A 19,874-nucleotide genomic window follows, 5' to 3' on the forward strand; every position below is an offset into this window, starting at 1 on the left:
TCTTGATTGCTGTAAACTATAGTGAGGTCCACGTTATAATATCAGTACTTGATCATTGGTGTTGCTATCCTTGTCTATCATTCGACAAAGTAGATAGTGCTATCCTTTTCTAGCTCTGTATTTTTTCCAGATCGTTTTCTAACAATGTAGAAATATAATCAATTGACAAAATATTTAATCTAAATTAGTATGAAAATTTATCACTCAATCATTGAGAAATATATTTCATCAACGAATATAATATTGGCCTGATTGATTATTTTTTAAACAAGAATATTACATCAGATTATTTATATTTCTAATTTCTAATCAATTTATTAATTCAAGCCATCTAAATTCAAAATTTATAGTTTTCATGTTTATTTTGGACTAGAATTTTGTGAAAATTGTACGCGTGAAATTCTAACCTCATCTTGGACTGTGTCACCTACAAATTTGGAAGAAAAATAGCACAAGGACTACCTTATTATTTTATCTACCAATGTTATTACATTAGTCTCATTTGTATTGCAAATAAATAAATAAATAAATAGATATACCGGTGTCAGCTATCTTCTCTAGAAGACAGTGGTAGGCAGATAATCCGCAACACTGTTCTTCTATATTTCTTTACTGCCATTATAACGTGGACCTCACTATAGGTATAAGCATAGAACAAATAAACCATAAGAAGATATTCCATGGTATGGAGCGTTCATGTTTCTATATTTTACTGTCAACCAAAGCCGATAGTCCAAGTAGTTATTTTCGTGAAGCTTTGTGACGCTGGTAGTCTCTCATACTGTGCCGTTCTTACACTCCCAACAAATCAGTAATTTTGGAGAGTAGTTGATAGTAATCGGCTTGAGTTGACAAAAAGTCGGCTTGAAATTTGGAACATAAACAACGATCTATGCCATTTCTATATCTTCTTACGCTATATTTTCTCTATGGCACATCCTCAGTGTCAAATTCCACTTTAAAGCAGGCGGATCTCCACACATCAGTCTACAGAGCCAGTGATTGGTAATTGTTCATAGAAAAGTTACTAAAGATAAATGATAAATCTTTTCTAAGATGAAACGTATGGTACCTACTCATCAATATAATATTTTTCTAGTGAGAATATTATTCCCTTGAGTTTTAATGGGATTATTCCCACTCAGCACTGCCAAGCTGTATGGAAAGTACTATTAGAACTAATGCAAATTATATTTTCACTGGAACACGATCACTAATAGACCTACCATAGAGAAAAGATAGCATAAGTAGATATCCCATGGTATTGGTCGTTAATGTTACAAATTTCAATCGATTTTCTTGTTAACTCAAGCTGATTACTGACGACTACTGTCTATTATTACTGTTTTCTCCGGGTGAGAGTGTAAGAACGGCACAGTATGAGAGACTACCAGCGTCACATAGCTTCACAAAAAAGAACTACTAAGACTATCGGCTTCAGTTAACAGTGAAATTTGCAACATAAACGCCCAACATCATGGGATATTTTCTTATGCTATATTTTCTCTATACTAATATGTGGAAATGCAGCTTCCAAAGGTGTAGCCTATGTACACAGAGAGGGGTCAGGTGTTGCAAATACCAGCGGTTTTAAAATATATGGAATGTCACTTGGAGGAAATAATCAAACACAGTTTTCCAGTAGAGATTTTAATGAATTTAATTATATTATACATAGACAAAAAGTCAATAAATTCTCTCTGACGGATGAACTTGTAATTCATTTAATTTTATTACATTTGCACAAGTGAATGTATTTGATAAGTACCTTAACATATTTGAACATATTTGTCTTTCTATCATCTCTATTTATTTTATCTATTTATTTATATAACAGCAGGTAGCCAATGCCAATGCAGGTAATATGAGATAATATTTATTGAGAACTAGCATTCCAAGGAATATTCATTTATTCATCAATGCCAAAACACATATTTATAATCATAAGGGTTGTGAATAAAAAAAAGACTAAGCCCTTACTATTTGATAAAATATAATATTTCTATTTTCTATGAATAAATTACAGAACTCTGTTTCGAAAGTGTAATGGAAAGTCCAATTATTCTTGGTTTAACACTTAAAATTGTCTGATCTTGAAGCACAAAACATTGTGCCGGTTGCACAAAAGCCGGTTAAATTTTAACCGTGATTAATTTCACGAGAACCAATAAGATAAGCCGTCTTTTCAAAAACGCCTTCTCTGATTTGTTCTTGAAGAATTAATCACGGTTAAAATTTAACCGGCTTCTGTGCAACCGTGCCATTGTTACTAAGTATAGTTTTGAGAACTTTTGAAGTAACTTAGAATAACATGTCTTCAATATGTTTTGTACGACTATGATTTGGAATCATGATTATTGAGTACAAGTCCGTGATACAAAGAATAATTGATGAAATAATATGTGAATTTTAGAGAACGGCTTCTGGTGATTGTTCATGACGTTCAGCGTTCTTCCATCTGTTTATCCCTTGCGATAACTGATTCATCAAACTGCACCATGTAAGTTGTTCCCTTGTGCCAATGGGCAGTTACTTTTGCGGTCTGAAACAAATCAAATAAATTTATAATTACAAAAGAAGAAGACAAAGTGCTATAAAGATATGATAGAATACATGAATATATAAAGTGCGCCAGAGAAACTTACTTATATGAAAAAATTCCCGTAATTGGTCGTGTAGAGAGGAAGGAGGGGGCGCATCTAGAGGGGTAGGTTCTCAAGTTTATCCTCCCTCAAGTGAATAGCCATCATGCTTTGGTATAGAGAGCAGCGGACCTTCGTAGTTGAGAGCTTCTTTTCTAATATAGCAGCAGAACTGCTACACAAAAACCACCTTCAGCGCTCCAGGTGGAAGTTTTGTCAACTACAATCAAGAAATTCCTGATTCGGAATTTGTAAACTAGGTCATGTTTATAGAATGCATGTAGTAACTTCAGTACAAGCAGGTAATTTTTTCTATTTCTCAATTATTCTTCTTTAGATTATTATGGCAAAAATGTACGTTACTTGGACGTGAATGTGTTTTGCAGTGCTCAAATGAAATTCTAGTCTCGGCTAACGCCTCGACTAGAAACATCATTCTCGCCTGCAAAAGACCCCTTCCCATCCTTGTGACTTAAGATACTATTACTCACACAATCAATCGGCTATGATAGCCGATTAAATTGATGACAATTTCACAGAAGGGCACTTGGTTTTTTATTTTTATTTCTAATAGAGTTAACTACACTACTTACAAAGCCACTGCAGTTGAGAATCGACTCTATAATGCCAGCGATGAATACAGCACAGTTGAGATTTCCTTTATCCTTTGGTACGGAAATGTAACGGTTTACCAACGGTTCTTTCTCAATTAGGTAATAGATTCTCTCATCGTCATTGGCATGCTCCAGTTTATCAGCTTCTCTTCCAAAAAGACCCTGAAATCATAGAGAAAAAAAAACAGAGTTGATATGATAAACCATATGTTTTCGTTGTCATTGATTCATTCATAAATATCAAATGTTGTTGATCCGTTACTAGTAGAAAGTCATGTTCAATTTTATTTGATTAAAGCTCTACAAATGAAGAGTTTACTTATTTCAAGAGTTAAATCTCAAAAATTCAAAATGGAAGCAATACATTTTCTTTCAAACATACCCTAGAATAAAAAATATAAAATATGGGTAATTCAGTACATTTAATGGAATTGCCCAGTAATTGAAATAATTACAGATTAGAATAAATTGGAAGTTTTATTTGTTCAAATGCTAATTGTTGAATAATTATTATTGAACAAAAATCCCAATTAAATGCTGTAAATCGAATTTCCATCTAGCTGTTTACCCTGTTGTCAATATTTGCAGTAGCAGAAGTCTTCGGGGTGATTTACAGCATTTAATTGGGATTTTCGTTCAATAATAATTAATAATATTATAATTCAGTTTTTTTATTCCTATTCCTTCAAAATTATTTCTTTAATATGTGAATATTTCCTATTTTAGTAATAATAATGTGAAATATTTCTCCTATGTTTGGTTTTGAAGCATCTGAATTTAAAAATCTACTTTGTGAAAATAATTAAGGACTTATAATTTTGTGAAGTAAACATCTACAAGACAACCTATTTCGGACTAAGTTTTTTCCTCTCTCCCTATCATTTTGAAGATGTACTTATTGTATGAGACAATAAATAATCAATTATTATTGTAACTTATCATCCCTCATCTCATTACCAAAGGAGAATAATTTACATACTTATTCAGACATCTTGTTGAAGAGAAATGACGACTATGGACTCTTATAAGATACAGAGTAAGGGCCAAGCCACAGGAAGCGTTTTTCAGGCGTTTTCAGACGAGTTAAATACCCTAACAAACGAAGAGATGGTCCCTAACAGCCTTTTGAAACAATGAAAACCAGAGGTCATCTCGTTTTGCAACACTGATAGTATCGTTAGAGCCATGCCACACGAAGCGTTTTTCGGGCGTTTCCAGGCAAGTCGGCAGGGCAGGTCGACTCGTCTGAAAACGCCTGAAAAAACGCTTCATGTGGCTTGAACTAAAGGATACTGTAAAGGGCAGGTCACACCAATGTCTGCCAGCGGTAGCGAGCTCGCTCCCGCGGAGGTAGTTTTTCTGGAAGCAGTTCACACCAAAAAACGTCCGCCAGCGGTAGTTTGGTTTTGTTCTTGTTTTGATGAGGCTGGTTCTCTAGAAGTGGGGGAAGGCCGGCAACCAGAGTGCTGTACTTCGTCTCGTGCAGTACTGTACTCCCACTCCCACTCCCTATCTTTTCTTGTTCCATCTTTATAATGGTCGTTTCTGAAATCCCATATTACGGGTCTTTTCCTCACTTCTTCAATTAGGTTCTCCATTGAAGCAATAGTTGACTAACTTTATAGGTAAACTAAGAATGGATGAAGATTAAAGAAATATAGTTAAATAATTTAAATAAAATGATGAACAACGAAAATGACAATGCAACAACGGAAGACAATGCAAATGACAATAGCTCAATTCCGACTGCAACACAAAATGTTGCGTCGCAATAATGACTCATTTTCACGTGTGAGTCTCGGTATTCTGCGCATGCGCTACCGATGGCGAAGTTCTGGAGTTCGCTTTCCATGTTATTAGATTGGCCACGTCAGACCGAGCTCACTACCGCTAGCGGTACTCCCACTAGGAGACGTTTCAAAACTTCGCCTGGCTCGCGAAGTGAAACTACCGCCGAGGTACTACCTCCGCGGTAGCGAGCTCGGTATGACCTGCACAACTTAATAACATGGAAGGCGAGTTTTTTGACTTCGCTACCGCCGCGGACGCGAGCTCGGTGTGACCTGCCCTTAAGTGTTGCAAAACGAGATGGCATCTGGTTTTCATTGTCTCAAAAGGCTGTTAGGAACCATTTCTTCGTTTGTTAGAGTATTTATTTATTCAATTATTCAGAATTACACAACTTACAGGGTAGGCTATATTACAGAACCTAGTTGAAGCATAGTTTATGTAAATGTATGTAATGAGAAAATGTATAATTATTACCTTCCATAGCGTAGTTTTGATGAAGAGCAGCATATTCAGCAATTTATTTTCTCTCTTGCAATTTTTCTCTCGAACAAAATATAGGTCCAGAAGTTTAACACCAACTTCTTGCCCCATTTCAGCTAATCTGAAAAAATGAGATGATCATTTTATTAGATAAGTTAGTTAGATAAGAACACAGTGTTATAGAAGTTATTATTTGTGAGATTACACATGAAAGTCAAATAGGCTAGCATGAGATAGGTTCAATTTTGACTGGGTTCCACCATAGAGAAAAGATAGCATAAGTAGATATCCTATGGTACAAGTCGTTTACGTTCCAAATTTCAAGCCAATTTTTTGTCAAGTCAAGCCGATTACTGTCGACTACTGTCTATTATGTATGTGTTTTTGGGGTGAGAGTGTAAGAACGGCACAGTATGAGAGACTACCAGCGTCTCATAGCTTCACGAAAAAGAACTATTAGGACTATCGGCTTGAGTTGACTGTGAAATTTGCAACATAAACGCCCTATACCATGGCATATCTTCTCATGCTATCTTCTCTCTATGGTTTCAGAGGTTTCTCATAAGTGTTCAGCTCCAGTCCCGGACTCTGTGGGCCAAACCACATGAAGCGTTTTTCAGAGGAGTCGGCAGGGGAGAAAGCTCTCTGTTTGGCTGATTGGGTTGGCGTTTGGGAATCAGCTGATAATCAGCCAATCGAAGAGCTTTCTTCAATGCCGACTTTTCTGAAAACGCTCCATGTGGTATGGCCCTTAAAACCTGATCCCGGGACCAATTCACTCCTTCCAAGATGCTACCATGTAAAGCGATAAAATTTGATCATCCATCTGAGTTACTTTTTTTAGCTTTCCTTCTCCTTTTTCAATTCTTATTCAAATCAATACAATATACATAAAAGAAATCAAAACACAGAAAATCACTATCAAAAATAAATTTATAATTAAATACAAAAACAGGCTTCATGGTAGGATGTGCTGAAAAAAAAGAAAGGAAGAGAAATACCTAGCCAACTATGGTTTCCCATGTAATAGGCAGGTAGAGGGTATAAAAGTCAGGAATGAAGGGTGAAGGGGAGAAGAAAAGGGAAGTATTGGAGAAGAAAGTGGGAAAAAATAAAAAAAAGTGCAAAATAAGCTTTTACTGTGCTTATTACACTATGGACACCAGGTTTGGTTAACCCCGCTGGTGACTCACTCGAGTCACCTAATGGCAACCACTGGGACACCAACATGGTGTCCCAGCTTGCGATACAGATTTTCATTGGTGTATTAGCTTCCTTTACACATTGAGATTTGTGTCCCAGCTTGATTTACATACGGACACCTTACTGATGTCTCTCTGGTGTACCAATGGCGACCCAGCCTGATGTCATAATGTGATTCGGGCTTAAAACTAGTGCCAGAATTACTTTGTGCCCTACCTACATCCACAGAAAGAGATTGTCTGTGCTACAACTTAGAAACTAAAATTAATATAGCCTAAACTTTTAATTTTATTTGATCTTGAATAAGAAATAATAAAAAGTGCATAAACTTACTTGTTTTGAATGAGAATTAATGTAAAAAACATAGAACTTACTTGTTTTGCAGCTCTGGCACAGTGTAGACTCTATTCTGACAATACTGAACTAGTTCACAGAATAGAAGGGCAAAACAGCTCAAACTAACTTCGCCTCTACCTTTGCTCAGAGACTTGTCCAGTATACTTTTAGGACGAATTTGGGAAATTGTGATTGTGTTATTCATTTTGAATGTATGCAGACAACAATACGAACGTTTATATACTTTGAAATTGGTCTGAGGTAATCAGATGATGAATATAACTTGATTTTGGGCACTTAGTTCATGATAGAACCAGCAAACAAATAATTATCTGTGCTAACAAAGCTCAATAATGATTGAAAAATAAGTTTAATAAGAAAGGAATATTACAATTGATGAAACACAAATTGCAATCAACAGAATTCACAGTTTAAAAAAATGCAGAATCAGAGATTATTATTTTTATCAAACGTAGAATTCTAACCTAAAAACTTTGACAGGCAGCTGTATACGATTTCACCGTCTTGCAAATTGACCGTCCTGCAAGTTGATCGCCCTGCAAGTTGACCGTCAGACAATTTGACTGTCAGTGGAAGGCAGTCGAAGGCAGTGCTTATTTTGATGGCAGTGTCTGAACTTTGATTTTATTTCTGTTGTATTTTATCAGCTGATTGTCAAGTAAATTTTGCAAGCGTGTCGTTTATGTGGTGAATCTCATCATTTTTTTAAAAGTGAGTATATTTTCTCCAAAAAAATGGTTAAATTCTTGTGAATAAGCTTTGAATTGAATAAAAAAAATGTGCTCCAATAAATTGTCTAGGAGTTCGAAGTGTATTAGCAATACAATACTTAGCTATTTGTTGAAGGTAGAGCAGTTGTTCAATCCCTTGCTTATTTCTCTATTTTTGTGTTATAATTGTTTGATTTTAGTTCTGTAACAATTAAAATGTAAGTACTTGAATATATCCTTTTAAAAATTATTCTCGTATATCCATTAACTGGAATTTGTAACTCATTCACTTTCTTAACCTAAAAGTACTTTCTCTTTTCTTCTATGATGAAAATTGCCATTTACAGATTTTCAACCATAGGCTACATTCCAAGTTTATTGATTATTCCATCTGTAAGTTAAATATATTGTTAGATTATTACAATACACTATTTTAATTTAAACTTTTGTATAAAGACTTTTTAGAACTCTTTGTTTTCATTGACCTATGGACTATATTTTTTATACTTGTAGCTCTTTGTAAATAATATTACTAGTTTTTTCCAAGGCTCATTCAATGATGCTTCACATATGGAGTCCAGTTTATCAATTTATATTGCTTCTATAAATTGAGCGTGTCACTTAAAGTTAATACATCTTGAAAAAGCAACTCACAAAAATGAGTCTTCAATTTTTCCTTACTATTCTTGCTTATTTTTCTAAAAATATCTGATACGTTAACTATTAAAACTGCTTGGGGTCATGGGTGACCCCACCATACCAGTTAAGGGTTAAACTAAATAATTGATTCATCAGCTCTAGACATACTCCTCATAATAAAGTGTATTATTTTCATTTAATTTCAGGCAGATGCGTTAGAACAATGGGAATATCAATAAGTCACTCTGATGACTTAAACTCGAACGAACCTCTCCAAAAATTTATTGGTGAAGAACATATCAAGGCTGATGATCCATTTTGGAACACGTTTCTCTCGTTCTCACTGAAACCACCTGCCTCTATGTGAGTAAATAATTATTCTCATTATCAACTTACTTACTTTATACTTATTCTGTCATTGAATTGGTCTCTTGGGGTTCATAACTCTTATATCTCTTATTATATTACATCAGTCATTACTCATTGGATGAAAATGTAAAATTAATCAACTTACCAATCCATTGATTTTGGTTATTCTGTTACTATTCTATAAAGTGTTATGAGTATAATAATAATATCGTATGATCTAGCTGGCTCAGGTCTGGTGTCAGAGTATTCAGGTTGTACTCTATCAATTTCAGGGCCTCATTTGACATGACCCGACAACTGAAAACTAGGGAAATTTCATGTAATCCTTGACTCTCTGCAAACTATGGAAAGGGCCGGCTGCGCTCTAACTCTACCCTCCTGGGATTTAGGCCCGCCGCAAAACAGACCCACGCTAATCCACGAAAAGCAACCCACGCAGTGGGATGTTTTGTAAACCATAGCTATAGAATTATTCATAATCAATCAGCTGACATGTGGATTATTTATTGCATGCATTATTATCATTACACAGATGTCTGGAGCAATGGTTAACAAAACATCCCACGGCGTGGGTTGCTTTTCGTGGATTAGCATGTGTCTACTGTGCGGCGGGCCTAAATAGAGGCTGCAATTCAATTCAAACCTTGGATTACAGAATTGTTCTCATAGAGTACAGTGCTGCCAGATTTCATAGAATCGACAGAGCCTGTGAGTTAATTGTATGACAGAAAGAGCAAAAAAGAGTGTAGGTTTTCTTGATAGAATCAGCATAAAAACGGCAAAAGTTTTATTGTTGTTTTGAAATAACACTGGCCATAAACCCCGTGCTGCAAGGTTTGCATGGACTGAAGATTTTTTACATTCATTTACTCAATATTCAAATTTTGTATTTATTTATTCTTATGCCTTTTATCGGCAGAGAGATCCTTTCGGATGTTCTGCCTTGCCCGATCACCCAATGTCATTTCCTATCAACACTCAACTTAATAGGTTATGTATTCGGATCTTCATGTTTTCTCGCTAGAAATTTGCTCTTCAACTTCCTGAGTTTTTATTATTTTAATATTTGAATTAAAAATAAGTCTCTCATTAGATTGCTACAAATGACTTGATTATAAATTTGGGAGAGAAATAGTACAAGGAGTAGCTTATCCTTAGTTTTCTCTCTCCCGGTTAGTACTTTCTTTTAAAAATAATGAATAGGCCTAAATAATATTGTATATATATTCCTCCAATTTGATTACTAACTTAGTATTCTTTATATTTTTACAGAGAAGATGATAAGAACCAAGAAACAAGGTTCAAGGCGATATACGAGAGTCTTTTCACAAATAACCAAAAGTCTGGGAATGTCAGGTCATTAATAAATGTGTTCCTGAATCGCCTATCAGAAAAACTAGTCTCTTCACAAACTGCCACGTGAGTACTTATCAAATGTTTTTCTCAATTTTCAACTCAACTCACTTATTATTATAACTTATAATTAATTGTTTATCTGTATAATAATTAACACCATAAAAAGTAAATTAGTATGGCTTTTTGTTGGTGAGGAGTCCATTACTGGAAGGTCCCAGTTTCAACAAGCCTGAATATATCATTGAAACTGTCATGCGAAGATATCCCATGGTATAGGTCGTTTATGTTCCAAATTTCAAGCCGATTTCTGTTGACAAGCCGACTACAGTCTATTATTACTGTTTTGGGGTGGAAGTGTAAGAACGGCACAGTATGAGAGACTACCAGTGTCACATAGCTTCACCAAAAAGAACTACTAGGACTATCGGCTTGAGTTAACAGTAAAATTTGGAACGTAAACGCCCTATACCATGGGATATCGTCTCATGACAGCTTTAATCATATATTCAGGCTTGTTCCAGGCACCCAGGCACCATGGGATATCTTCTTATGCTACATTTTCTCTATAGTATGGTATAGTATACTATTCTATAACTGGAAACACCTTTTGATGCAGATCATATTCTCATCTCTTTTTTTGTAAAACTGTAATTTTGTTTTGAAATGACTGATTAATGATATGTTTTTTGCAGGGACACTTTTAGCTGGCAGTTGTACAATGCACTGTTGGTGTCTAGATGCTATTTCAAATTCATCGTCCAAAGGATACGAGATCCAGAACTGTTAAATCACATTGATTCAGTTGGTAAGTTCTCCTCTGTTGTCATAATTCTCAATAACATTTTATTATAATTATAAAAACTTAACTCGTATTGCTTTTTGTTGGTGAGTTGCTGGGGATGCGCACTTTAGCTATGTATATCTCCTCACTAGTCCTAATGAAGCTGCTGCAACAGTCGTGGGATAATTTGTAAACTTGGGAAATTATACTTCAAATTGAAGAGAATTTGAGGATCTATAAGCTCATAATCAGCATTGATTTTTTCATCGATTTTTAAAAAGTTGGAAAGAACTTTTGTTACTTTTGTATTTCCAACTAAGTTGGAAATGATTTCCAACTAAGTTGGAAATAACTTTTTAAAAATCGATGGAAAGAATCCATGCTGATTATGAGCTTATAGATCATCAAATTCTCTTCAATTTGTAGTATAATTTCCCAAGTTTACAAATTATCCCACGACTGTTGCAGCAGCTTCATTAGGACTAGTGAGGAGATATAGCCCATACATATAAGCCCAATAGCAAAAATAGCAAAACATTAGAGGCAAACGTGATTTTTTTTCAAAAATATCACACCTACAAGAGCGGATATCACGAAAACTATAAAATATATATATAGAAAATTGAGATCAATTTTGTAGGAAGTAATGTAAGATTCCATTTTGTATAGAACAGTTATGTTCAAAAGATTCATAGTGGTGGTTGCACAAAGGCCGGTTAAATTTTAATTGTGATTAATTTCTCGAGAACCAATCAGAGAAGCCGTCTTTTCAAAAACGCCTTCTCTGATTGGTTCTCGTGAAATTAATCACGGTTAAAATTTAACCGGGTTTTCGAGTTATATGCGAGAAACCAAAATTGGTACCTTTGAACAACCGCCACCCCCTTAGCATAGTGGGTTGGGGTGGGGACTTTTGATATGTTTACCTCCTTACCACCCTAAACAGAACTGTGGGATCGAAAATTGTCTTCCAAACTTTTCCCTCTATAACCTTTCCTTAACTGGACTATAAACCATTCCGTGGACTTCTGTAAAATATTGACAATTTGGCTGTTGTTATTAGCGGGCTAGCTGTTGACCCTTTTGTCAAAATTTGTAGTAGCAGAAGTCTTCGGGGTGATTCACAGCATTTAACTTTGAATTTTCGTTTGATAATAATTGGTTGGTTTATTTTTTTAGGTGAAGGAATAACGGCCAACGATTCAGCGCTATCTCGATACCTGGATGGTCTGGTAGATCTGCTGGTTCATTTGCCTATCAGTGATTCGACCTACGCCCTGCATTTAGAAGCCATCAACAATCTCCTGGCGCTGCTTTCCGTACAACTGTTCACTACTCAGCCGGCTGCTCATCTACAGATTTACAGGTTGGTCAACGTTTTTATTTCAATCATCTATAATCTATTTATCGAAATAATTATGAAATTGGAGTGGTACCTCATCATACGCATGATGTTTCCCTCGGCCAAGTGATGTAGGTGGCGATTGGAAATGAAATAAATAAATCAAATGAAAGGAAAGACAACAATAACATAAAGTGTGAACATTATTTTTGTCATACTTTCTCAATTGCAGCTGTTTTCCATGCATTAAATCAAGCCGGTAAACAGCTGTTTGCAGAATAAGAAAACATGTGATTTTCATTACAGCATACTATACTGTAAAGAGATCATATGTTCTCTTTACAGTCGAGTATGTTAGGACTTTACTGAGTCCTAATAACATCTGAGTAATTGATATACCAACTCGAATAATTTTTTTTCACTATAGCTCTACAGCCCATTGTGGGCTTTGGCCTCCTCCACAACATTCCTCCAAACGTTTCTATCCATTATAAATCCTCTCCATCCTCTATAACCCATCCTTATCAAATCATCCCTTATCTCATCTTCCCATCGAATTCTTGGTCTGCCTTGTTTTCTTCTCGAGTGAAGCTTCTCTTTAAGCACTATTTTTGGCATTCTGGTTTCATCCATCCTATAAATATGTCCGAACCATCTTAATCTCTGTGCCTTTATGAAGCGTACCATACTACGACCTTTTATTAATAGCTCAAGTTCAGCATTGGTTCTCCTTCTCCACTCTTCTCCTTCTTTAACAGGACCGTACACTTTTCTAAGCACCTTTCGTTTAAATACACTTAAATTATGTTGGTCTTCCTTAATCAAAGTCCATGATTCAGAGCCATAGGTAACTACAGGTCTTATAAGGGTTTCATAAATCTTTAGTTTGCTGCTTCTACTGATGAGCCTGTTCTTTAGAAGCATAATTAAAATAAGAACTCATCTAAAATCTTATAATTTAGGCCTTTATTATTTTATTTGAGCTAGAAGGGTCTGTCTGTTATGAACTAGGCGCTACGGGCTGGGTCATGTTTATAGAATGCAGTAGCTCGAGCAGCAGCAGGTAATGGTTTCTGTCTCTCAGCAATATTATTCTTTCTCAGATAAGTATGACAAAAAATATTGTACGTAACTTGTACGGTAACGTATTTACCGCATTCGTATGATAATTCTGCCCTCAACAACGTTTCGGGCAGAAACAATCATTCTTATGCAGTAAATTATCGTTACGGGACTTGTTACGTAAAGTACTATTTCCATCTTCTTGGATTATTTTGCGACTATGAACATTTAGATGATTACCATTTCATAGCCCAATATGGTACATCAAGCAAAGCCATCAATTCTGTGTTATTGGTTCCTTTACAGTCCTCGTACACAGTCTTTCCCTATCTTATGCACTGTCGCGACTAAATGGCACCTAAAGACTGAACCATTGCTCGGTTGATACTGCAACTCAGTGATGGGAGTGATGGGAAAACGTTTTGGAATGCATAGGTGACTCATTCACTGACACCACCCCATTCAATAGTTTTGTGCAGCAAAAAACTGACACTGTTGTACTTTTTACAACAGCGCGAATGCCGGAAGGTTAAACTGATATAATTTATCCTCAGATGATCTGTGAATGTTGATAAATGTATGTGTAGAATCTATGTGTATGTAGGTATTTGAGACTTCAGTGTTACATGTGTTGAGTGTCTTCTTTACTCTAGGGAATGAATTTTTAAATGAAATCTTTTTTATTCTGATATTTTTTATTTATATTATGATCTGTGGCTGATGATAAATAAATGTGCATGTAGGTATTTGAGACTTGATTGTTACATGTGATGTTTGTTTACTTCAATTCTGATGAATTTTAAACTGATAAATCTCTTGTAACATGAGATAAATGTCTACTTTACTATGATCATATTTATTTTAAACTGATATAATTTATTCCCAGATGGGTAATGGAATGTAACCAAGCCGAAGGACTCGTTAGGAACCTCCTGAGCCGATACGTGGAGCAATCCAAACCCCCTCCCTCAGCCGGGGGCAGTCTCTTCATAGGCCTCGCCTCCGAACTGTGGAACCTCCTCTCCTTCTCCTCAGCGACCAATGAGGAGGCAGACTCCTCCTCTCTAGCCAACCAATCAGCGCTGCTCCTCCTTGTGCTGGCCAATCACTGCACAGCTGAGCACAACCCATACCGAGATGCCTTAGTGTCGTACGCTGACAACATGAGTGTCCTGTTTACAACGATTTGTAAGACTCTTAAAAAAGAGGAAACCATGTTGATACTGTATCATTTACTACACAGAAATTCGCATTTTAAGACGTATCTACTAGCGAGGTCTGATATAGAGTTACTAGTTGTCCCCATGCTTCAAACCATCTACAACACCCCAGAAAATAACTGTCACCACATGTATATGTCACTAATTATCCTCCTAATCCTCACCGAAGATAATTTATTCAACAAAACTATACACTCAACAATGTTGAAGAATATATCATGGTATACAGACCGTCTCATCCCTGAGATATCTCTAGGAGGTCTATTAATTTTAGTAACTAGCAGAACAGTTCAATACAATTTGTTGAAAATGAGGGATAAGTATTTACACACGAACTGCCTAGCAGCATTAGCGAATATGTCGGCACAGTTTTCTAATTTGCACCCCTATGTTTGTCAGAGGTTGGTGGGGTTGTTTGAAGTATTAGCGAAAACCCACGCTAGGGCGAATCAGGAGACTAGTGCTATCGAAGAGGCTTTAAGGATACTGCTAGAGATAATAAATTCGTGTCTTACACATCAACTGCTGCACAATACAGATCTAGTTTACACACTACTCTACAAGCGGGAAGTGTTTCAACCCTTCAGATCCCACCCGGCCTTCCAAGATATCGTGCAGAATATATCGATGGTTATCGAGTATTTTACGGCGCGTTTGGCGAAATCTGATGTTGAAAGTAATGATGTGGAAGAGGTCTTGGGGTTTGTCAGGCATGCCGCCTTGCAGTGGCCCCAGGATCGGCTGAAGAAGTTTCCAGAACTGAAGTTTAAGTATGTGGAAGAAGAGAAGCCGGAAGAGTTTTTTATACCGTATGTATGGACTCTAGTCACCCAGCATTCGGGGTTGTATTGGAACCCTAGTTTGTTTAAACAGTGTTGATAAGGTGGAGTTTGTGAAATTAATGAAAAATTGTCAAGAATTATTTCACCTAGTTTATTTTAACAGTGTTGATAAGGTGGAGTTGAAATTGGTGGAAAATTGTTTCAATATTGAGGTGATTTTGGTAAAGAGTTGAACTTGGTTTGTGAAATGTTGTCTAGAATTGTTTCAGAGTTGAAGTGATTGATTCTGGTTTAACCTATGGGAAATCATGTCAGAGAATTCATCTTGTTGAAATACCGGGTGATTCATAAGGACTTTACAACTTTGAAAATTCATTTAAATCTTATTAAACAAGGTACAGAGCTGATTTTGGTGTTGTTTTAAAGGAAAACACTTCAGGTTTTTCTACCTTAAACTAAAGATGTTCTATGTGACTTCTGTTGGTTATCCTGCAGACATCCCATCGATAGTCGATCTCTTTCAGACTAGCATTTCAGGTGTAACTTGCACAACAGCAGCGCAAATCCATGCTCCAAGTTCAGGTGAAGTGGCTGGAAAAGGGAGTACGTACACCATATCTTTCATGAAACCCCACAAGAAAAAATCCAGCGGTGTTAGGTCTTGGCGCATTACGGCCAATTCACTGATTTCTGGAAAGAAATCGAGTATCGATGTAGGATAAACAACGGAAGTAACGTAGGACATCTTTGGTTTAAGGTGAAAAAACTTGAAGTGTTTTCCTTTAAAACAACACCAAAACCAGCTCTGTACCTTGTTTAATAAGATTTATATGAATTTTCAAAGTTGTAAAGTTCTTTTTGAATCAGCCGGTATATAGGGCCGGTTTTCGAGCTCGGGATTAAGCTAAGTTCTAGACTTTAAACAGCTGGAGTCAGAAAATTGGCTTTTCGAAACCGGGCGTAGTAGCAGTTTTTATGATAATCTTTATTTTCTCATTTCTATAATTGGAAACTTTTTTCCTTGACGAAATGAAATAGCTTAAACTTTATATTATTTTTTCTTTATTTTATTTTGTGTTTCATTCTCTAGATTTTCGAAATTCAATTTAAACGTGGACTGCGACTACGCCCCGTTTCGGAAAGCCAATTTTCTGACTCCAGCTGTTTAAAGTCTACAACTTAGCTAAATCCTGAGCTCGGAAACCGGCCCTTAATGTTGAAGTGATATTGGTTCAACCTCTGCTTAATCTAATTTTATGAAACCGCGTCTCAGTAAACTCATGTGATCCTGGTTCAACCTATGATAAATCATGAGAGAATTCATGTCATAATGTTGAAGTGTTATTGGTTTAACTTTAATCTAAGTTTCTGAAACCCCAACTCAGTAAACTCATGTGATCTTGGTTTAACCCATGATAAATCATGAGAAAATTCATGTCATAAACTCATAATGTTGAAGTGATCTTGGTTTAACCTCAGTTTAATGCAAGTTACTGAAACCCCATCTTAGTGAGCTCATATATATTATTAATACCATGATGTTGAAGTGATCTTGGTTCATCCTTAGTTTAATCTAAGTTTATGAAACCCCATCTCAGTAAACTCATGTATTATTAATAACATGATGTTGAAGTGATCTTGGTTTAACCTCAGTTTAATCTAAGTTTATGAAACGCCTTCTCAGTAAATTCATGTATTATTCATACCTTAATGTTGGAGTGATCTTGGTTTAACCTTCGTTTTATTTAATATTCTGAGGAAGCATCTCAGAAAAATCATTCATTATTTATAATGTAAATTATGCTATTGTACTTATAAGAGTACAGTATGTTGAAAATTACCAACTAATTCTATGGAGTAATTTAATTTTCAATCATTAAAATCAATAACTATTTTCTTGATGAATTAGGCTCAACTCACACTTACGCGACTCAGGTCGAGAAGAGACTCAACTCTAGTCGAGAGCATGTGTTTTCAAATGGTGACAGTCGCGGAGACTAGAGTCGACTGGTCTGAGTGTCACCATTTGGAATCACATGCTCTCGACTAGAGTTGAGTCTCTTCTCGACCTGAGTCGCGTAAGTGTGAGTTGAGCATAAGAGAAAAATGATATAGTATAAATAGAAAAAAAATCTCAGTACCCTTTTTGAATTAATGTTGAAACATGTTGTGATTAGATAATTCAAAAAGGGTATTGAGATTTTAATTTTTTCCTATTTATATTACAAGTAGCCCTATACAGAAAAGAGATGATATAGTATGCATACTAATTCTACTTTATCATGTTGGGGAAAAGGATACCACCATTCTTGTAACACTATGAAAAAACTCAAAATTATAAAACATTTTTGTTCAGTCGAATTCTCCCAACTGAAGGATTTGGAAACTTGTCTATTTCATCTATTGTCTATTTCCATCCACTTATTTTCAAGGAAAATATGTATTGAACTACAAAAATTGTAATCTCAATTATTAATTGTAATCATAGAAAAATTGTAATCTCTATTTTTAGAGAAGTTTTACATTCTAAAAAAAAACTTGACCAAGATTGGGTTAAATGAAAAATTTATCAAAAAGATAACAAGTCAAGAAAAAATTGAATCCATCTTTTTGAACTATTGAGTAAAGAAACTTTACATCTATTTTCCACAAGCTGGGATGTGACTTCCAATTCATACCAGAGTATCAATGTTATTGTTTTATGATTACAAACATTATAAGAATGAATTAGAATTTTTTTGAAGTTATTGATAACTAGGTACTATAAATGAACTGTATAAATTAAATAATAACTTATTCATTTACCTTAATTCAATTCAACTGAAAAGTAATATAATATAATCATTGATTATAAAAAGATTTCTAAGGAATAATATTAATAATAGCCTTTATGTAAATGACTGATTAACCAAAAATAGCCTAATAATAATACTTATTAAAATCGTTTACGTTTTAGTTATTGATCTGGTTATTTTATTTCTACAATAGTATAGTGAGGTCCACGTTATAATGGCAGTATTCTATTAACTTAGATGTGCTATTCTTGTCTATCATTCGACAAAGTAGATAATTCTATCCTTTTCCAGCTTCACAGCGTTGACAGACACTTTCTTATCAATGTAGTAATATCACTAACAAAATATTCAATTTCATTTATAAGAATTCATATTAAATCATCGAATAATATACTTTCATGGCGAATAAAATACTATGTAATTAATTATTTTAAACAAGAATGAACATTAAATATGACATTCGATATACCGTTATCAGTTATTCTTTATAGAAGGCAGTGGCAAGGCAGAGAATCGGCAACGCTGTTTCCCTATCTTTCTCCACTGCCATTGTAACGTGAACCTCACTATATACTCTGGTCCTGTATCTGAAGAGTATTGTGAAATATACCTCTTGAACTAAGAGGTTCCAGTCATAATAAAATCAGAATTTTTAATAGCCTACTCATATACCTCGGGTCAGTATTCTAGTGCCATTAATTTTTAATAAAATTTATTTATAAATTCATTTTGATTCTTCATCATCTCATCATAACTTGTATGAAAATATATTTTTAAACTTTAACCATAACATAAATAATTTTTCTGTTACCTTCAAATATTCATTCCTATCAATTTATTGAAATTTGAACTTCAACCATTGAATATAAATCATTCATCCTGTAGATTTAAATATTTATTCACAATAATTTATTTCAATTAAGGCCTACCTCGTTCTGTCATCTTAGAAGAAAGAGTTTGTGCCGGTTGCACAAAATTCGGTTAAGTTTTAATCGTGATTAATTCCACGAGAAACAATAGGAGAAGCGCCTTATCAGAAAGCCGTCTTCTCTAATTGGTTCTCATGAAATTAATCACGGTTAAAATTTAACCGGCTTTTGTGCAACCGGTCCTTAGTAGTTGAATCATTTTCAAGACAAGATTCTGATTTGTAAAACTGAATTAATATATTGTAAGAATGTTAATAGTGTAACATAATTTTTACTGAATAAAACTGTTGGTATTTTAATCAGTTCTCTATTCTATAATTTCATGTCTTTATTTCTGCTGAATGTTGAATGGTGTCATTCAACAATTCAGAGATACCTTTTTTAAGATGTAAGTTGCATGATCCATTTTGAACTGCGATGTATTAACAAACTATTTTGATGTTTTAAACAACGACATGCAGTTAATTATTTATGTAAATAAATAATTTTGTTCACTTACTGACTGGAGTACTTTGAGGAGGCAAGCGTCCATTTTCAACAGCTTTTTTTTAGAAGAAGGCTTCTCTGGTTAGTTCTTGTGGTCTACCTTTAATCACGGTTAAAATTTAACAGGCTTTTGTGCAACCGGGTCTTAATATTCCAAATCAGGAGGAAATCAAGAACTTTGTTTCTACAGTAGGAGAACATAAGTTAGAATTTAACAGGCTTTTGGGCAAGCAGGTCTTAATATCATAAAAACTGCGACTACGCCCCGTTTCGGAAAGCCAATTTTCTGACTCCAGCTGTTTAAAGTCTAGAACTT

At 35.0% G+C, this 19,874-nt stretch overlaps 2 protein-coding genes across 4 annotated transcripts; one reads left to right on the forward strand and one right to left on the reverse strand.

Moving 5' to 3' along the window:
- Nucleotides 1-1,634: 1,634 nt before the first annotated feature.
- On the reverse strand, nt 1,635-7,652 carry LOC111057661 (trafficking protein particle complex subunit 5). The gene is made up of 4 exons (XM_022345114.2): nt 7,105-7,652; nt 5,522-5,648; nt 3,236-3,418; nt 1,635-2,542 (listed from the first exon to the last, which is right to left on the reverse strand). Exons 1-4 carry the CDS (start codon nt 7,269-7,271, stop codon nt 2,444-2,446), a joined length of 576 nt encoding a protein of 191 aa, XP_022200806.1. The 5' UTR covers nt 7,272-7,652; the 3' UTR covers nt 1,635-2,443.
- A 9-nt stretch (nt 7,653-7,661) lies between these two features.
- LOC111057659 (dymeclin) lies at nt 7,662-16,329 on the forward strand. 3 transcript variants are annotated; one of them, XM_039438649.1, is made up of 7 exons: nt 7,662-7,798; nt 8,643-8,799; nt 10,078-10,224; nt 10,854-10,966; nt 12,122-12,308; nt 14,233-15,449; nt 15,522-16,329. In XM_039438649.1, the coding sequence occupies exons 2-6, from the start codon at nt 8,660-8,662 to the stop codon at nt 15,443-15,445; spliced, it is 1,800 nt and encodes a 599-aa protein (XP_039294583.1). In that variant the 5' UTR covers nt 7,662-7,798; nt 8,643-8,659; the 3' UTR covers nt 15,446-15,449; nt 15,522-16,329. The 3 variants fall into 3 exon arrangements, with proteins under 3 accessions (XP_039294583.1, XP_022200801.2, XP_022200804.2); XM_022345109.2 differs by having other exon boundaries at nt 14,233-16,329; XM_022345112.2 differs by lacking the exon at nt 7,662-7,798 and adding an exon at nt 7,873-8,015 and having other exon boundaries at nt 14,233-16,329.
- The last annotated feature ends 3,545 nt before the right edge of the window (nt 16,330-19,874 follow it).

Source organism: Nilaparvata lugens, chromosome 12 (genome assembly GCF_014356525.2).
Source record: "Nilaparvata lugens isolate BPH chromosome 12, ASM1435652v1, whole genome shotgun sequence".
Taxonomy (NCBI): Eukaryota; Metazoa; Arthropoda; class Insecta; order Hemiptera; family Delphacidae; genus Nilaparvata; species Nilaparvata lugens.